Below are 13659 nucleotides of genomic sequence, written 5' to 3'. Positions count from 1 at the left end.
GTCAAAAGTCACGGTAGAGTAAACCATCATGATGTGTATGAAAATGCTAAGCAAGTAAGATTTGAGTGTGAACAGGCCTGCACCCATTCATCAATTTACTCTAGGACCGCTCCCACTGATGGTAAAACTTATTTATTGAGAGTTTTTAAAAGTACATGGATGGTTGCCCTGAGCATGTAGAGTAGTATCAGCAAGTGTGCTTATTGAATATTAATGCAAAGCTGCAGTGAATTGCACACAAATGTATTAACAAGAGTGGCCCAATGAAACGAGCTTGCAGAGAAGCTTGAGTTTGAGAGCACTTCAGTTCAGTGAGCACTGAGACATCTTTTCTTCCAGGGTCTTCACTTTGCTTGCAGGTCAAGTTAGTTAATTTATTTGTCAAAATTTTTTAAATACAGGTGATTTTTTTTTTAATGAATATTCTGATAATTTGTGTTAAAATTAGGTTTTTGGTAAATGTGGTTTATTTCCATCTTTAATGTTATTGCGCTATTATGTGTAAGCACAAAAAATAATGGCTTGCAAGCGGATGGATGGATGGATGGATGGATGGATGGATGGATGGATGGATGGATGGATGGATGGATGGATAGATAGATAGATAGATAGATAGATAGATAGATAGATAGATAGATAGATAGATAGATAGATAGATAGATAGATAGATAGATAGATAGATAGATAGATAGATAGATAGATAGATAGATAGATATGTTTATTTACATGTACATTTATAGCCCCTTAAATGCTGTCTAGTAGGACACTGTCTCATGAGCCTCAAGGCAGCCTCCTTCTGTTTCGGACACACCTTTTGTCTGTTTAAGGCATATTACCAAACTATTACTGTGTGTGGACATATGCTGAGTCAGTCTGTCAGTCTGCTCTATAAATTTCTAAAGGAAAGGAGGCCCAGATCTGTCGGTCATATCATTCACATTCACATCACCGCAAACAGTGCCCCGTTTGGAAGACTGTGTGCATCTAATTCTGATTCTGATCACACACAATATTAAGTAAAATGGGAGAATATCCACTAAAATATCTACATTGACTATGAAGTAAAATCATCAAGGACATTTTGACAACTAGTGTCTGATTAAAGGTCGAACTGATATGCCTTATGTCTGTTTTGATAAAGCATGCAAGTATCCAGCAACTTCATCAAAGCCCAACAGTCACCGTGTGAAGAAATTACCCTTAACTAGTAATATTTCTTCAGGCAGACTTACTGTTTTTATCACTATATTTGATTTTTATCCAGCATTATTTTCAAAGGCAAAACAATCAGGCAATCCACTCTTCTGGAAATATCTATGATCTGTTTCTATGCAAGAATAAACCATTTCAAATCTCTTTCTTTTTTTTTAACAAGCCATAGTTTGTTGTATACAGCAGTGACTGCCTGTGCATTTCACACCTAGGCCTTCAGTCGTGTCCTGCCTGAATAAATCCACCTTTTAATGCCAGTTATTAAAAAACAGCTTCTAAGTCTACATGAATATATTGAGTTTATACAATCTAATCAGAGGACATGCAAATGTCAACGTTATTGTACATCTGCTAGATGCAACAGCTTCAAGCTAAATGTACTTTACACTACAGGTGCCTGCACTGTTACCTAAGTGATTAAATGATTCTGATGTGTTTAGGCCAGCAGAGAGGGCATTGCTGGCCCTGACAGCCAACCACTGGTATACAGTCTATATACACAGATTAGGCATAACATTATGAAAACCTGCCTAATATTGTGGTGTTCCAACTTTTGCTGCCAAAACAGCCCTGACCCATCGAGGTGTGGACTACACTGACCCTTAAAAGCGTGTTGTGGTATCTGGCACCAAGATGTTAGCAGCAGAGCCTTCAAGTCCTGTAAGTTGCGAGGTGGGGCCTTCCTGGATTGGATGTCTAGTACCTCCCACAGATGCATGATTGGATTGCGATTTGGGGAATTTGGAGATTTTGTTGTGCTCCTCAAACAATTGCTGAACCATTTTTGCTTTGTGGTAGTGCACATTATCCCGCCTATGAGGCCACAGCCATCAGGAAATACTGTTTTCATTAAATGGTGTACATGGTTTGCAACAATGCTTAGGTAGGTGGACCCAAGGTTTCCAAGCAGAACATTCCCAAAGCATCATGCTGCCTCTGCTGGTCATAATGTTATGCCTTACATAATGTTATGCCTCTCCTTTAAAATTGGTGTATGTTTAAGCCATATGTAGGTATGTGAATAATCCAGAATCCTATAAACTGGCTGAAGTGTGCTTGTCCCTACTAAATGATACTTAGCAAATTCTCAGCATAATTTTTATACAAACAAACAAAAATGCGGTTAAGAGCAAATTGTCTCTAGGTGCTAAGTGATCTCCTTGTAAATATTCTCTCTGACCTTGAAGTGTGTGTGTATATATATATATATATATATATATATATATATATATATATATATATATATATATATATATATATATATATATATATAATATATGCACTGCAATTGTCTGGTTCCAAATTTGTAGTCCTGGAATAGTCATATTATTAGTCATGAATTGTCATACTGTTTAGTCTTTAATTTATTAGCCTTAGATTTATTTGTGTTTCACATTATGAGGAGCTGTAACCTTTGGATATGATAGGGCCCATGCTTGCTCCTTTCGGTACTCCTTTTGGTGCTTGTTCTCTCTCTCTTACTCTTTCTTACTCTTCCCCTCTTAAAGAAAAAAACAAATATTTTGTAAAACTACTACTAAGAGTTCATCTACCTGCTACCCTCAATTTGTTTTAGTTTCACCCAGTTACCTCTGTTAATATTCAACGGTAGCAGTTTGGGAGGCCTTTTGCTCACCGTCAATTTCAATGTTTTTCAATTATCACTTTTAACAAAAGACACTGTCATAAATCCCTAATGAGAAAGCAGATTGTGACAACTCCCGAAGAACCCAAAGTATTAGGAAAATGCGAGAATGTCAGTGACTCTCGGGACACGATGCAGATGACACAATGCCAAATTATTCTGTCAGTGAACTCAGGTGCAGGGCTAGGTGAGTGAGGACCCAAATGCAGGATGTCACAGGGGTATAAAGAAAACAGGCTTTATTATAAAGCAAACTGAGCAAAGAGGCAAGGCAAAAACAAAGTCTAAAAACAGTCCAGGGTCAAAACACAGGCAAACAGGGCGATGCAGGAAAGACAAAAGCGAAAGTGCACGCCGTGTGTCCGGAAGATCCTGACAGAGAAAGGAACAGACTAATCAAGATGAACCGTCCTACTTTCCTTGACATTAAATCTGTACTGCTTTATTTCTGTAACTCTGCTTCACTTTCCCTTTCATAAACATTCTTTCTTTCTGCTCTGTAGTTGTGTGGTAGATGAAATGGATTTTTCTGGGATGGAGCTGGACGAGGCTTTAAGAAAGTTCCAGGCTCACATCCGTGTTCAGGGAGAAGCACAGAAAGTGGAGCGGCTCATCGAAGCGTTCAGGTGAGACCACACGCATACATGTCTGCACATACACACACATACAAACACTGCCCTGTCATAGACAATTCCCTCATCACCTCCATACCCAAAACTCAGATAGCAGAGCCCTAGGAAACAGGTGACTCACCTGATACAGACAGAAAAAGAAATAAAAATAATAATAATAATTATATATATATATATAGCTTTATTATAACTTTAATGTATTTTTTGATGCAATAATTCCCATGTAAGGATTGCTTTATACACTGCATAGCTTTCCCATCATCATTCACTTTTGTACAAAGCCTTAGGGTGTCCATGATATTCACCTAAGAAAGTAGGAAACAGCCTGTTTCAGAAAAATGCTGAGAGATCATTTATCACCCCCTCTTGGTTCTCTCAGTATTCTAATCAAGCAAGTCTGTAGAATATAGAATGATTTTCACCTCTACTGTTGTAATTAAAGGTGATCTTTTTAACACGAAAAAAAAGGAACAAGATCTAATACATTATAGTGCTATAGGTGTCAAAGCTTCAGACATTTGCATTAGCATTATTATATCATCTCTCTTTGTGTTTTAGACAAGGATATCCTTTACTGAAATAAAATGGGCCTGTCTACAGAACAAGAACCTTATTATAAAGCTAACTTAGCCAGCTTGTTGTATTGCAATTGGAGATTTTCAAATGGAAAAATATTCCTCTCAAGCCCATTACCTATTTGATTAGCAAGAATGAATAATTCTTTATGAATGTCAATGCATTAAACAAGGTTTTCAGAGTACAATTTTCAGTTTTGTTGTCATAGCAAATGAAACACACTTCAAATAAAATAATTTGCTCTTAAAATTGCACAATGTGAAATGCTTACCAGAAACAGCTTTAGTGGCATTACAGCTAATAACCAATTACTGCTAATGCCTTTCTGGCAGTGTAAATTCTTTCTTTCTTTCTTTTTATTAAAAATAATAAAGTATGACCTCTGTCATAAAGGATATCTGAAAGCCTTCAAAAAAGGAAAGCATTTGATTACAGTGCCTTCTAAAACTTTGGAAAAACTTAGTCTTATATTGTTTTTGAGAGACACAAACATGTTCATTAGCATGAATAACAGCTTAACACACTCTTAGCATCCACACAGTTCCTTCCTCCAAACATTCAGCTGAAATATTTTGCCATACATCTTATAAAACTTGCCCGAGGTGTACTTTAATAGTTGAATATTACTTTTTGAGCTTGCGATTCAGTTCATCCCAGAGCAGTTCAAAAGGATTTAAGTGCGGTAACTGGGCAGGCCATTCCACTGTAGATAACACATGCATGATTTTGAAGTATGGAATGGTAGCCATGTTGGTTCAGTATTCTTTTCTTCAACTTTCCCTGCTCCAAAACAGCCACAAATACCATTTAGCTTTCACCTCCATGTTTGAATGTGGGTGTGAGGCAGTCTGCTAACATCTTCTCTCCTGTTCTCTGTCTTACATAAGTTCTTCTGTTACAAACAAAAGTGTCAAATTTGGACACAACTTTCTTCCAGTCATTCCCTGTCTAACTCTTGTGTTTTAGCATTTTAGTAGGTTAGTTGCATTAAGACAAAAGGTACACGGCTGTTTTAAAAACATAATAGACAAGGTGTTTCCATACTTTTAACATGCACTGTACTGTATGTTAAAACTCATGGAATCGCTGCAAATATGTAGCTACAGGTCAAGTCAAGTCAAGTCAAGTTTATTTGTATAGCGCTTTTCACAACAGACATTGTCTCAAAGCAGCTTTACAGAAAACAACAGTGAAGGTGAATGGTGTGCGTTTGTCCCTGATGAGCAAGCCGTGGCGACAGTGGCAAGGAAAAACTCCCTTAGATGATATGAGGAAGAAACCTTGAGAGGAACCAGACTCAAAGGGGAACCCATCCTCATATGGGTGACATCAAAAGTTTGGTCATAAATCTTTCAACAATACAGAACAATTTGTGATCATCATAGATCCAGCATCAGCTTCTCCATGCCAGGGCCTTTAAACACTCGGCATTTACTTCTCCATGATCATCCATAGGTCCATAATCTTCACGAGGTGGGACGTGACTGGAGCTGGCCAAACCTCAGGATGCCTCGGGATGGGGAGAGAAAGAGAAGCAGTGGAGAGGAATTAGCGTAGCTGCTGTTCATGATATTAACAGCACAAGTTGATAATGTGCATGTGATCATATATTCTGGAGCACAAGGTTGTGATGTGATGTGTGTGATGTGTGTTATGTGTAGGCTTTGCTAAAAAGATATGTTTTTAATCTACACTTAAACTGGGAGAGTGTATCTGAGCCCCGAACACTGTCAGGAAGACTATTCCAGAGTTTAGGAGCTAAATGTGAAAATGCTCTACCGCCTTTAGTGGACTTTGCTATTCTAGGAACTACTAGAAGCCCAGAGTTTTGAGATCTCAGGGAGCGTGACGGATTGTAGCGTGTTAAGAGACTGGATAGATACATGGGAGCCAAACCATTTAGTGCTTTATAAGTGAGTAGCAGTAGTTTGTAGTCTATTCGAAACTTAATAGGAAGCCAATGTAGGGACGATAAGATTGGGGTTATATGATCGTATTTTCTTGACCTAGTAAGAACTCTTGCTGCGGCATTCTGAACTAACTGAAGCTTGTTTATTAATGATGCAGGACATCCACCTAGTAATGCATTACAGTAGTCTATTCTAGAGGTCATAAACGCATGGACGAGCTTCTCTGCATCAGATATAGATAACATATTTCTTAGCTTAGAAATATTTCTAAGGTGAAAGAAGGCTGTTTTTGTAACTTGATTGATGTGATTTTTGAAAGATAAGTTGCTGTCTTAAATAACTCCCAGGTCTTTTACCGTTGAACTAGTAGTTACAGAACAACCGTCTAAATGCAGGCTGAGATGCTGGAGCTTCTGTGTACTATTTTTTGGGCCGATGAGCAAAATCTCCGTTTTATCAGAATTTAATAGCAGAAAGTTATGGGTCATCCAATCTCTTATTTCTTCAACAAACTCAGTTATGCGAGCTAATTGAGCTGTATCGCCTGGTTTGGATGAAATATATAGCTGGGTATCATCAGCATAACAATGGAAGCTAATTCCATGCCTTCTAATAATATTTCCTAATGGAAGCATGTATATTGTAAAAAGCAGGGGTCCCAGAACTGACCCTTGTGGCACGCCATAATTTACTAGCATTATCCTGGATAGCTCTCCATTTAAATTTACAGGTAAGTTGTAGTAATGCATGAAATAAATATATATATATATATATATATATATATATATATATATATATATATATATATATATATATATATATATATATATATATGCTAATAAATAAATAAATAAATAAAAGCCTTTATACAGTAACTCAAGCATGCTTAAAAAATGTCTTTATGCAGCCCATTTTTTTTTTTATCATATCTGTTACTGCATCTATTATAGCATTTGAAATAGATTTTATTGAGATCATTTTGTACAATAAAACAAAAAATCACACAATGCAAAACAGTCACAACTCATGCAATGAAAGCCACACCCGGTAAAATCCAGATGCATTTCCAAATATGGACATATAATTATAACTTACACCTTTACAATTAACACTTTTTAATTAGTAATTTAAATCGACTGAAAATATATATTGTTGGTGGTTAAGTGAATGTTGTACTTGAAGCAATGTCAAGGTTTGTGTGTATCACCAATTTATTTAATTACCAAAAGAACTCAATATAAAAAATAAAGAAAGAATACCCTTATTTTCTCATTGTTGCACAGATTTTGTGCTTTCAGCTATTAAATAGTTCTAGATTGTTTCATTCTGGAAACCTCAGTGGCATCTGTGAGGCCTTTGTGCATTTTAGCATGTTTGGTGCTGGTTTATAAATAACTACGATTACATAACATAACCCAGTCTGTCTCTGCCTTCCTCCCCCACTGCTACCTTTGCTATTTTGCCAAATCCTCTAAAAAAAAAAAAAAACATGAGGCGGGATACAGCATGGCAGAGAGAGATGAATAAATGTATCTGAAGAGAAAAACTGCAACGCTCAAAGCAGCTGGTGTCTTAATGAAAGAGGGAATAAATGAGTTAGTGGGACTGCCAGCTCTTCATATTTCTCATTACCATGAAACCAAAGAGCTAAGGAACCCTTTTTTGTGATGAATGAACTATACAACTTAGATCATCAATATCATAGCCAATATCATAAAGTCTTTGTCTTACACCTTGCAGCTGACATTGATACACACAATGTAAGTGTGTATATGTTCTCGTATACTTACGTCCCTGCAGAGATGTAGGCGCCTATCATCTAGTTCAGTATACACAGGCCTTAAGGGGAAACTTCTACCTGGAAGTGCTGATTTATTACCATGAAATTAGAGTTTTCACTTGAGCACACAGCCTTCAGCACTTCAGAAATAGCAAATAAAAAAAAATAAAAAAAAAGAACTTTCTTAAGACTCAGAAAGCTTTACAAAGTTTAGAGCAATATTTATGGAATTTTGCAGTCAGTGAAGTTTTGCGTATTTGAGCAAAGAAGATTAAATGCACATTAAATAAATATATACACTCACCGGCCACTTTATTAGGTACACCTTACTAGTACCGGGTTGGACCCCCTTTTGCCTTCAGAACTGCCTTAATCCTTCGTGGCATAGATTCAACAAGGTACTGGAAACATTGCTCAGAGATTTTGGTCCATATTGACATGATAGCATCACGCAGTTGCTGCAGATTTGTCGGCTGCACATCCATGATGCGAATCTCCTGTTCCACCACATCCCAAAGGTGCTCTATTGGATTGAGATCAGGTGACTGTGGAGGCCATTTGAGTACAGTGAACTCATTGTCATGTTCAAGAAACCAGTCTGAGATGATTTGCGCTTTATGACATGGCACGTTATCCTGCTGGAAGTATCCATCAGAAGATGGGTACACTGTGGTCATAAAGGAATGGACATGGTCAGCAACAATACTCAGGTAGGCTGTGGCGTTGACACGATGCTCAATTGGTACTAATGGGCCCAAAGTGTGCCAAGAAAATATCCCCCACACCATTACACCACCACCACCAGCCTGAACCATAGATACAAGGCAGGATGGATCCATGCTTTCATGTTGTTGACGCCAAATTCTGACCCTACCATCCGAATGTCGCAGCAGAAATCGAGACTCATCAGACCAGGCAACGTTTATCCAATCTTCTATTGTCCAATTTTGGTGAGCCTGTGCAAATTGTAGCCTCAGTTTCCTGTTCTTAGCTGTCAGAAGTGGCACTCGGTGTGGTCTTCTGCTGCTGTAGCCCATCCACCTCAAGGTTCGACGTGTTGTGCGTTCAGAGATGCTCTTCTGCATACCTTAGTTGTAACGAGTGGTTATTTGAGTTACTGTTGCCTTTCTATCAGCTCGAACCAGTCTGGCCATTCTCCTCTGACCTCTGGCATCAACAAGGCATTTGCTCCCACAGAAATGCCGCTCACTGGATATTTTCTCTTCTTTTGACTATTCCCTGTAAACCCTAGAGATGGTTGTGTGAGGAAATCCCAGTAGATCAGCAGTTTCTGAAATACTCAGACCAGCCCGTCTGGCACCAACAACCATGCCACATTCAAAGTCACTTAAATCACCTTTCTTCCCCATTTTGACGCTCGGTTTGAACTGCAGCAGATCGTCTTGACCATGTCTACATGCCTAAATGCATTAAGTTGCTGCCATGTGATTGGCTGATTAGAAATGTTTATGTATATAGAGGGGCATTCAAGAGTTTTTAAAATAAATTAACAAATTTCAAGGAGTGAAAACTGCAGTTATTTTTAAACATACTTCCTTCTTTATGTATACACGTATCCCAGCGTTTAACTAAAGCCTGAAAAGATTTGGCATAGAAAGATTTGTCAGTACACCTGAGCCATCCTAGGACAGCCTGCTTCACTTCATCATCAGTGCTGAAACGCTGACCTCTGAGGATTTTTTAGGGTCAGGCGTTCCACATGCTAACTGTTACCAGGAATGACTGTTGTGGTCTGGGAACCACCACAACCAGCAGATGTACGGCCATCTTTAAAACGGTCCAAATATCTTACTTTGGCTAAACATCTCATCAGCATACTGTGCTTGAAGTTTTCAGTAGATATCCCCGGGTTTTACAATTTTGTTCACATAAAACTTTACCACTCGCTGTTCTATGCATGTTCTGACATGTCTCCCATCATGATTAATGTTTTCTGGACTGGCCCACGACATGTGCACTGCCACTTACTACTGCATGTAGTAAAATCACTGGATTTAACAGACAAGAGTTCTAAATCTGGAAACAAAGAACTAGAGACCAATGTTTGAACAAAACACTTGTATTTCACAAGGAGAAACCGAAATGACTGAACAGAAAAAATCAAACTAATCGAAGTGACATGCAAAGTGTGAATACAATAGTTTAATCAGTGACATAATCAGTGAAAATAGGAGCAAAGCAAATACAAAAATTTGTAAGTGCAAGCTTTGAACAAACTGAAAATCAGGGAAACTGAAGCAAAATGGCATCTAAGATGGGTGTATAATTTAGATTTGTGATGCTGTAATAAGGATGTTGCTGTTTGGGTGAGTTGTTGAAATGGAAGAATATGTACAGTAGGTTATAAATAATGCTGTCCCAGTCCTATAATACACTATCACTGGACCAGAATAAATCAGAATAGTATTGGAAATAAACAAACCCAGCCATTAGGGGGGCACAAGCCAGTGTACTCTTAGTGCCGGTCCCAAGCCCGGGTAAATGGGGAGGGTTGCGTTAGGAAGGGCATCCAGCGTAAAACATGTGCCAAATCAAATATGCGGATCACAAATGAGAATTTCATACCGGATCGGTCGAGGCCCGGGTTAACAACGACCGCCACAGGTATCGTTAGCCGACAGGGTACCGGTGGAAATTGGGCTACTGTTGGCCGAAGGAGGAGAAGGAGAGGAGGAAGACGTCTACAGAGACGGCAGGAAAAGGAGCAGTGTAGGAGAGTAGAGGTTCGGGTTGGTACTTTAAATGTTGGTACTATGACGGGTAAAGGGAGAGAGATAGCTGATATGATGGAGAGGAGAAAGGTAGATGTGTTGTGTGTTCAGGAGACCAAGTGGAAAGGGAGTAAGGCCAGGAACATTGGAGGTGGGTTTAAACTGTTTTATCATGGTGTGGATGGGAAGAGAAATGGTGTAGGGGTGATTCTGAAGGAAGAGTACAGTAAGAGTGTAGTGGAGGTGAAGAGAGTTTCTGATAGGGTGATGATCGTGAAGGTGGAAGTTGAAGGGATGATGATAAATGTCATCAGTGCCTATGCTCCACAAGTTGGCTGTGAGATGGAGGAGAAGGAAAGATTCTGGAGTGAATTAGATGAAGTGGTAGATGGTGTACCTAGGAAAGAACGATTGGTGATTGGGGCAGACTTTAATGGGCATGTAGGTGAAGGGAACAGAGGTGATGAGGAGGTGATGGGTAGGTATGGTTTTAAGGAGAGGAATGTGGAAGGGCAGATGGTGGTAGATTTTGCTAAAAGGATGGAAATGGCAGTGGTGAACACGTATTTTAAGAAGAAGGAGGATCATAGGGTGACGTATAAGAGTGGAGGAAGGTGCACACAGGTGGATTATCTTCTGTGTAGGAGATGCAACCTGAAGGAGATTGGAGACTGTAAGGTGTTGGCGGGGGACAGTGTAGCTAGACAGCATCGGATGGTGGTCTGTAGGATGGTTTTGGAGGCGAAGAAGAAGAGGAGGAAAGTAAGGTTTGAAAGAAGAATAAGATGGTGGAAACTGAAGGAGGAAGAGTGTAGTGTGAGGTTCAGGGAAGAGGTCAGACAGGGGCTTGGTGGTGGTGAAGAGGTGCCGGATGATTGGGCAACTACTGCAGGAGTGATGAGGGAGGCAGCTAGAAAAGTACTTGGTGTGACATCTGGAAATAGAAAGCAAGACAAGGAGACGTGGTGGTGGAATGAGGAAGTGCAGGAGAGCATTAGGGGAAAGAGATTGGCAAAACAGAAGTGGGATCGACAGAGTGATGAGAAAAGTAGGCAGGAGTACAAGGAGATGCGGCAGCAGGTTAAAAGGGATGTGGCGAAAGCCAAGGAAAAGGCATATGAGGAACTGTATAAGAGGTTGGACACTAAGGAAGGAGAAAAGGATTTATACCGATTGGCCAAGCAGAGGGACCGAGCTGGGAAGGATGTACTGCAAGTTAGAGCAATAAAGGATGGAGAGGGAAATGTGTTGACTAGTGAGGAGAGTGTGTTGAGAAGATGGAGGGAGTATTTTGAGCAGCTGATGAATGAGGAAAATCAGAGAGAGAGAAGGTTGGAGGATGTGGAGTTGGTGAAGCAGGATGTAGATAGGATTAGTAAGGAGGAAGTGAGAGCAGCGATTAAGAGGATGAAGAATGGAAAGTCGGTTGGACCAGATGACATACCGGTAGAAGCGTGGAGATGTTTAGGAGAGATGGCAGTGGAGTTTTTAACCAGATTGTTTAACAGGATTCTGGAAGGGGAGAGGATGCCTGAGGAATGGAGAAGGAGTGTGCTGGTACCGATCTTTAAGCATAAGGGAGATGTGCAGACCTGCAGTAACTACAGGGGAATTAAGTTGATCAGTCACACCATGAAGTTATGGGAAAGAGTACTGGAAGCCAGGCTGAGAGAAGAGGTGACCATCTGTGAGCAACAGTATGGTTTCATGCCGAGGAAGAGCACCACAGATGCCTTATTTGCTTTGAGGATGTTGATGGAGAAGTATAGAGAAGGACAGAAGGAGCTGCATTGTGTATTTGTGGATTTAGAGAAAGCGTACGACAGGGTGCCGAGAGAGGAGTTGTGGTATTGTATGAGGAAGTCAGGTGTGTCAGAGAAGTATTTGAGGGTGGTGCAGGACATGTATGAGGACAGTGTGACGGCAGTAAAGTGTGCAGTAGGTACGACAGACTGGTTCAGGGTGAAGGTTGGACTACATCAAGGATCGGCCCTGAGCCCTTTCCTGTTTGCAGTGGTGATGGACAGGTTGACGGACGAGGTCAGACAGGAGTCTCCCTGGACTATGATGTTTGCAGATGATATTGTGATTTGTGGTGAGAGTAGAGAGCAGGTTGAGAAGAGCCTGGAGAGGTGGAGATATGCGCTGGAGAGAAGGGGAATGAAAGTCAGTAGGAGTAAGACAGAGTACATGTGTGTGAATGAGAGGGAGGGCAGTGGAGTGATGCGGTTGCAGGGTGAAGAGGTGAAGAAGGTGGAGGAGTTCAGGTACCTGGGGTCAACAGTGCAAAGTAATGGAGAGTGTGTTAGGGAAGTAAAGAAAAGAGTGCAGGCAGGGTGGAGTGGGTGGAGAAGAGTGACAGGAGTGATTTGTGATAGAAGAGTATCTGCAAGAATGAAAGGGAAAGTTTATAGGACTGTGGTGAGACCTGCGATGTTGTATGGATTAGAGACAGTGGCATTGAGTAAAAGACAGGAGGTGGAGCTGGAGCTGGAGGTAGCAGAGCTGAAGATGTTGAGGTTTTCGTTGGGAGTGACGAGGATGGACAAGATTAGAAATGAGTTTATTAGAGGGACAGCACATGTAGGATGTTGTGGTGACAAGGTGAGGGAGGCGAGATTGAGATGGTTTGGACATGTGCAGAGAAGGGACATGAATTATATTGGTAGAAAAATGCTGAAGATGGAGCCACCAGGTAGGAGGAAAAGAGGAAGGCCAAGGAGGAGGTTCATGGATGTGGTGAGGGAAGACATGCAGGTAGTTGGTGTAAAAGAGGCAGATATAGAGGACAGGGTGGTATGGAGACGGATGATCCGCTGTGGCGACCCCTAATGGGAGCAGCCGAAAGAAGAAGAAGAAGAAGTATTGGAAGTAAACAGTGTCATAATCTTGTGTCTTTCTACCACCCATCAAGTTTGATGTCCATTTTCTTTAGCAATAACTTGAAATATTGCGTTTGGTCCATTTCATATATACACACATGTAATGCCTTTACACCTGAAACACTGAGAAAGGGTCAACCAGGGATAACTTAATTTTGTGTGTGTTTGTGTGTGTGTGTGTGTGTGTGTGTGTGTGTGTGTGTGTGTGTGTGTGTGTGTGTTATATATATATATACACACACACACACACACACACACACACAATTAAGTTATCCCTGGTTGACCCTTTC

The 13659-nt window shown here is 40.3% G+C and overlaps 1 protein-coding gene across 4 annotated transcripts in view; it reads left to right on the top strand.

The window, feature by feature from the left end:
• The window catches only part of iqsec3a (IQ motif and Sec7 domain ArfGEF 3a), a 131900-nt gene that overhangs the window by 78389 nt on the left and 39852 nt on the right, over positions 1-13659 (top strand). For all 4 annotated transcript variants that reach the window (XM_083528296.1, XM_083528294.1, XM_083528295.1 and 1 more), the window contains exon 6: positions 3361-3483. In XM_083528296.1, the coding sequence (XP_083384422.1) occupies positions 3361-3483 (123 nt within the window). The remainder of the gene's footprint in view (positions 1-3360; positions 3484-13659) is intronic.

This window comes from Silurus aristotelis (genome assembly GCF_946808225.1).
Source record: "Silurus aristotelis genome assembly, chromosome: 24".
Lineage (NCBI taxonomy): Eukaryota > Metazoa > Chordata > Actinopteri > Siluriformes > Siluridae > Silurus > Silurus aristotelis.
The sequence above is the reverse complement of the archived record's forward strand: the minus strand, read 5'-3'. Positions and strand labels throughout refer to the sequence as shown.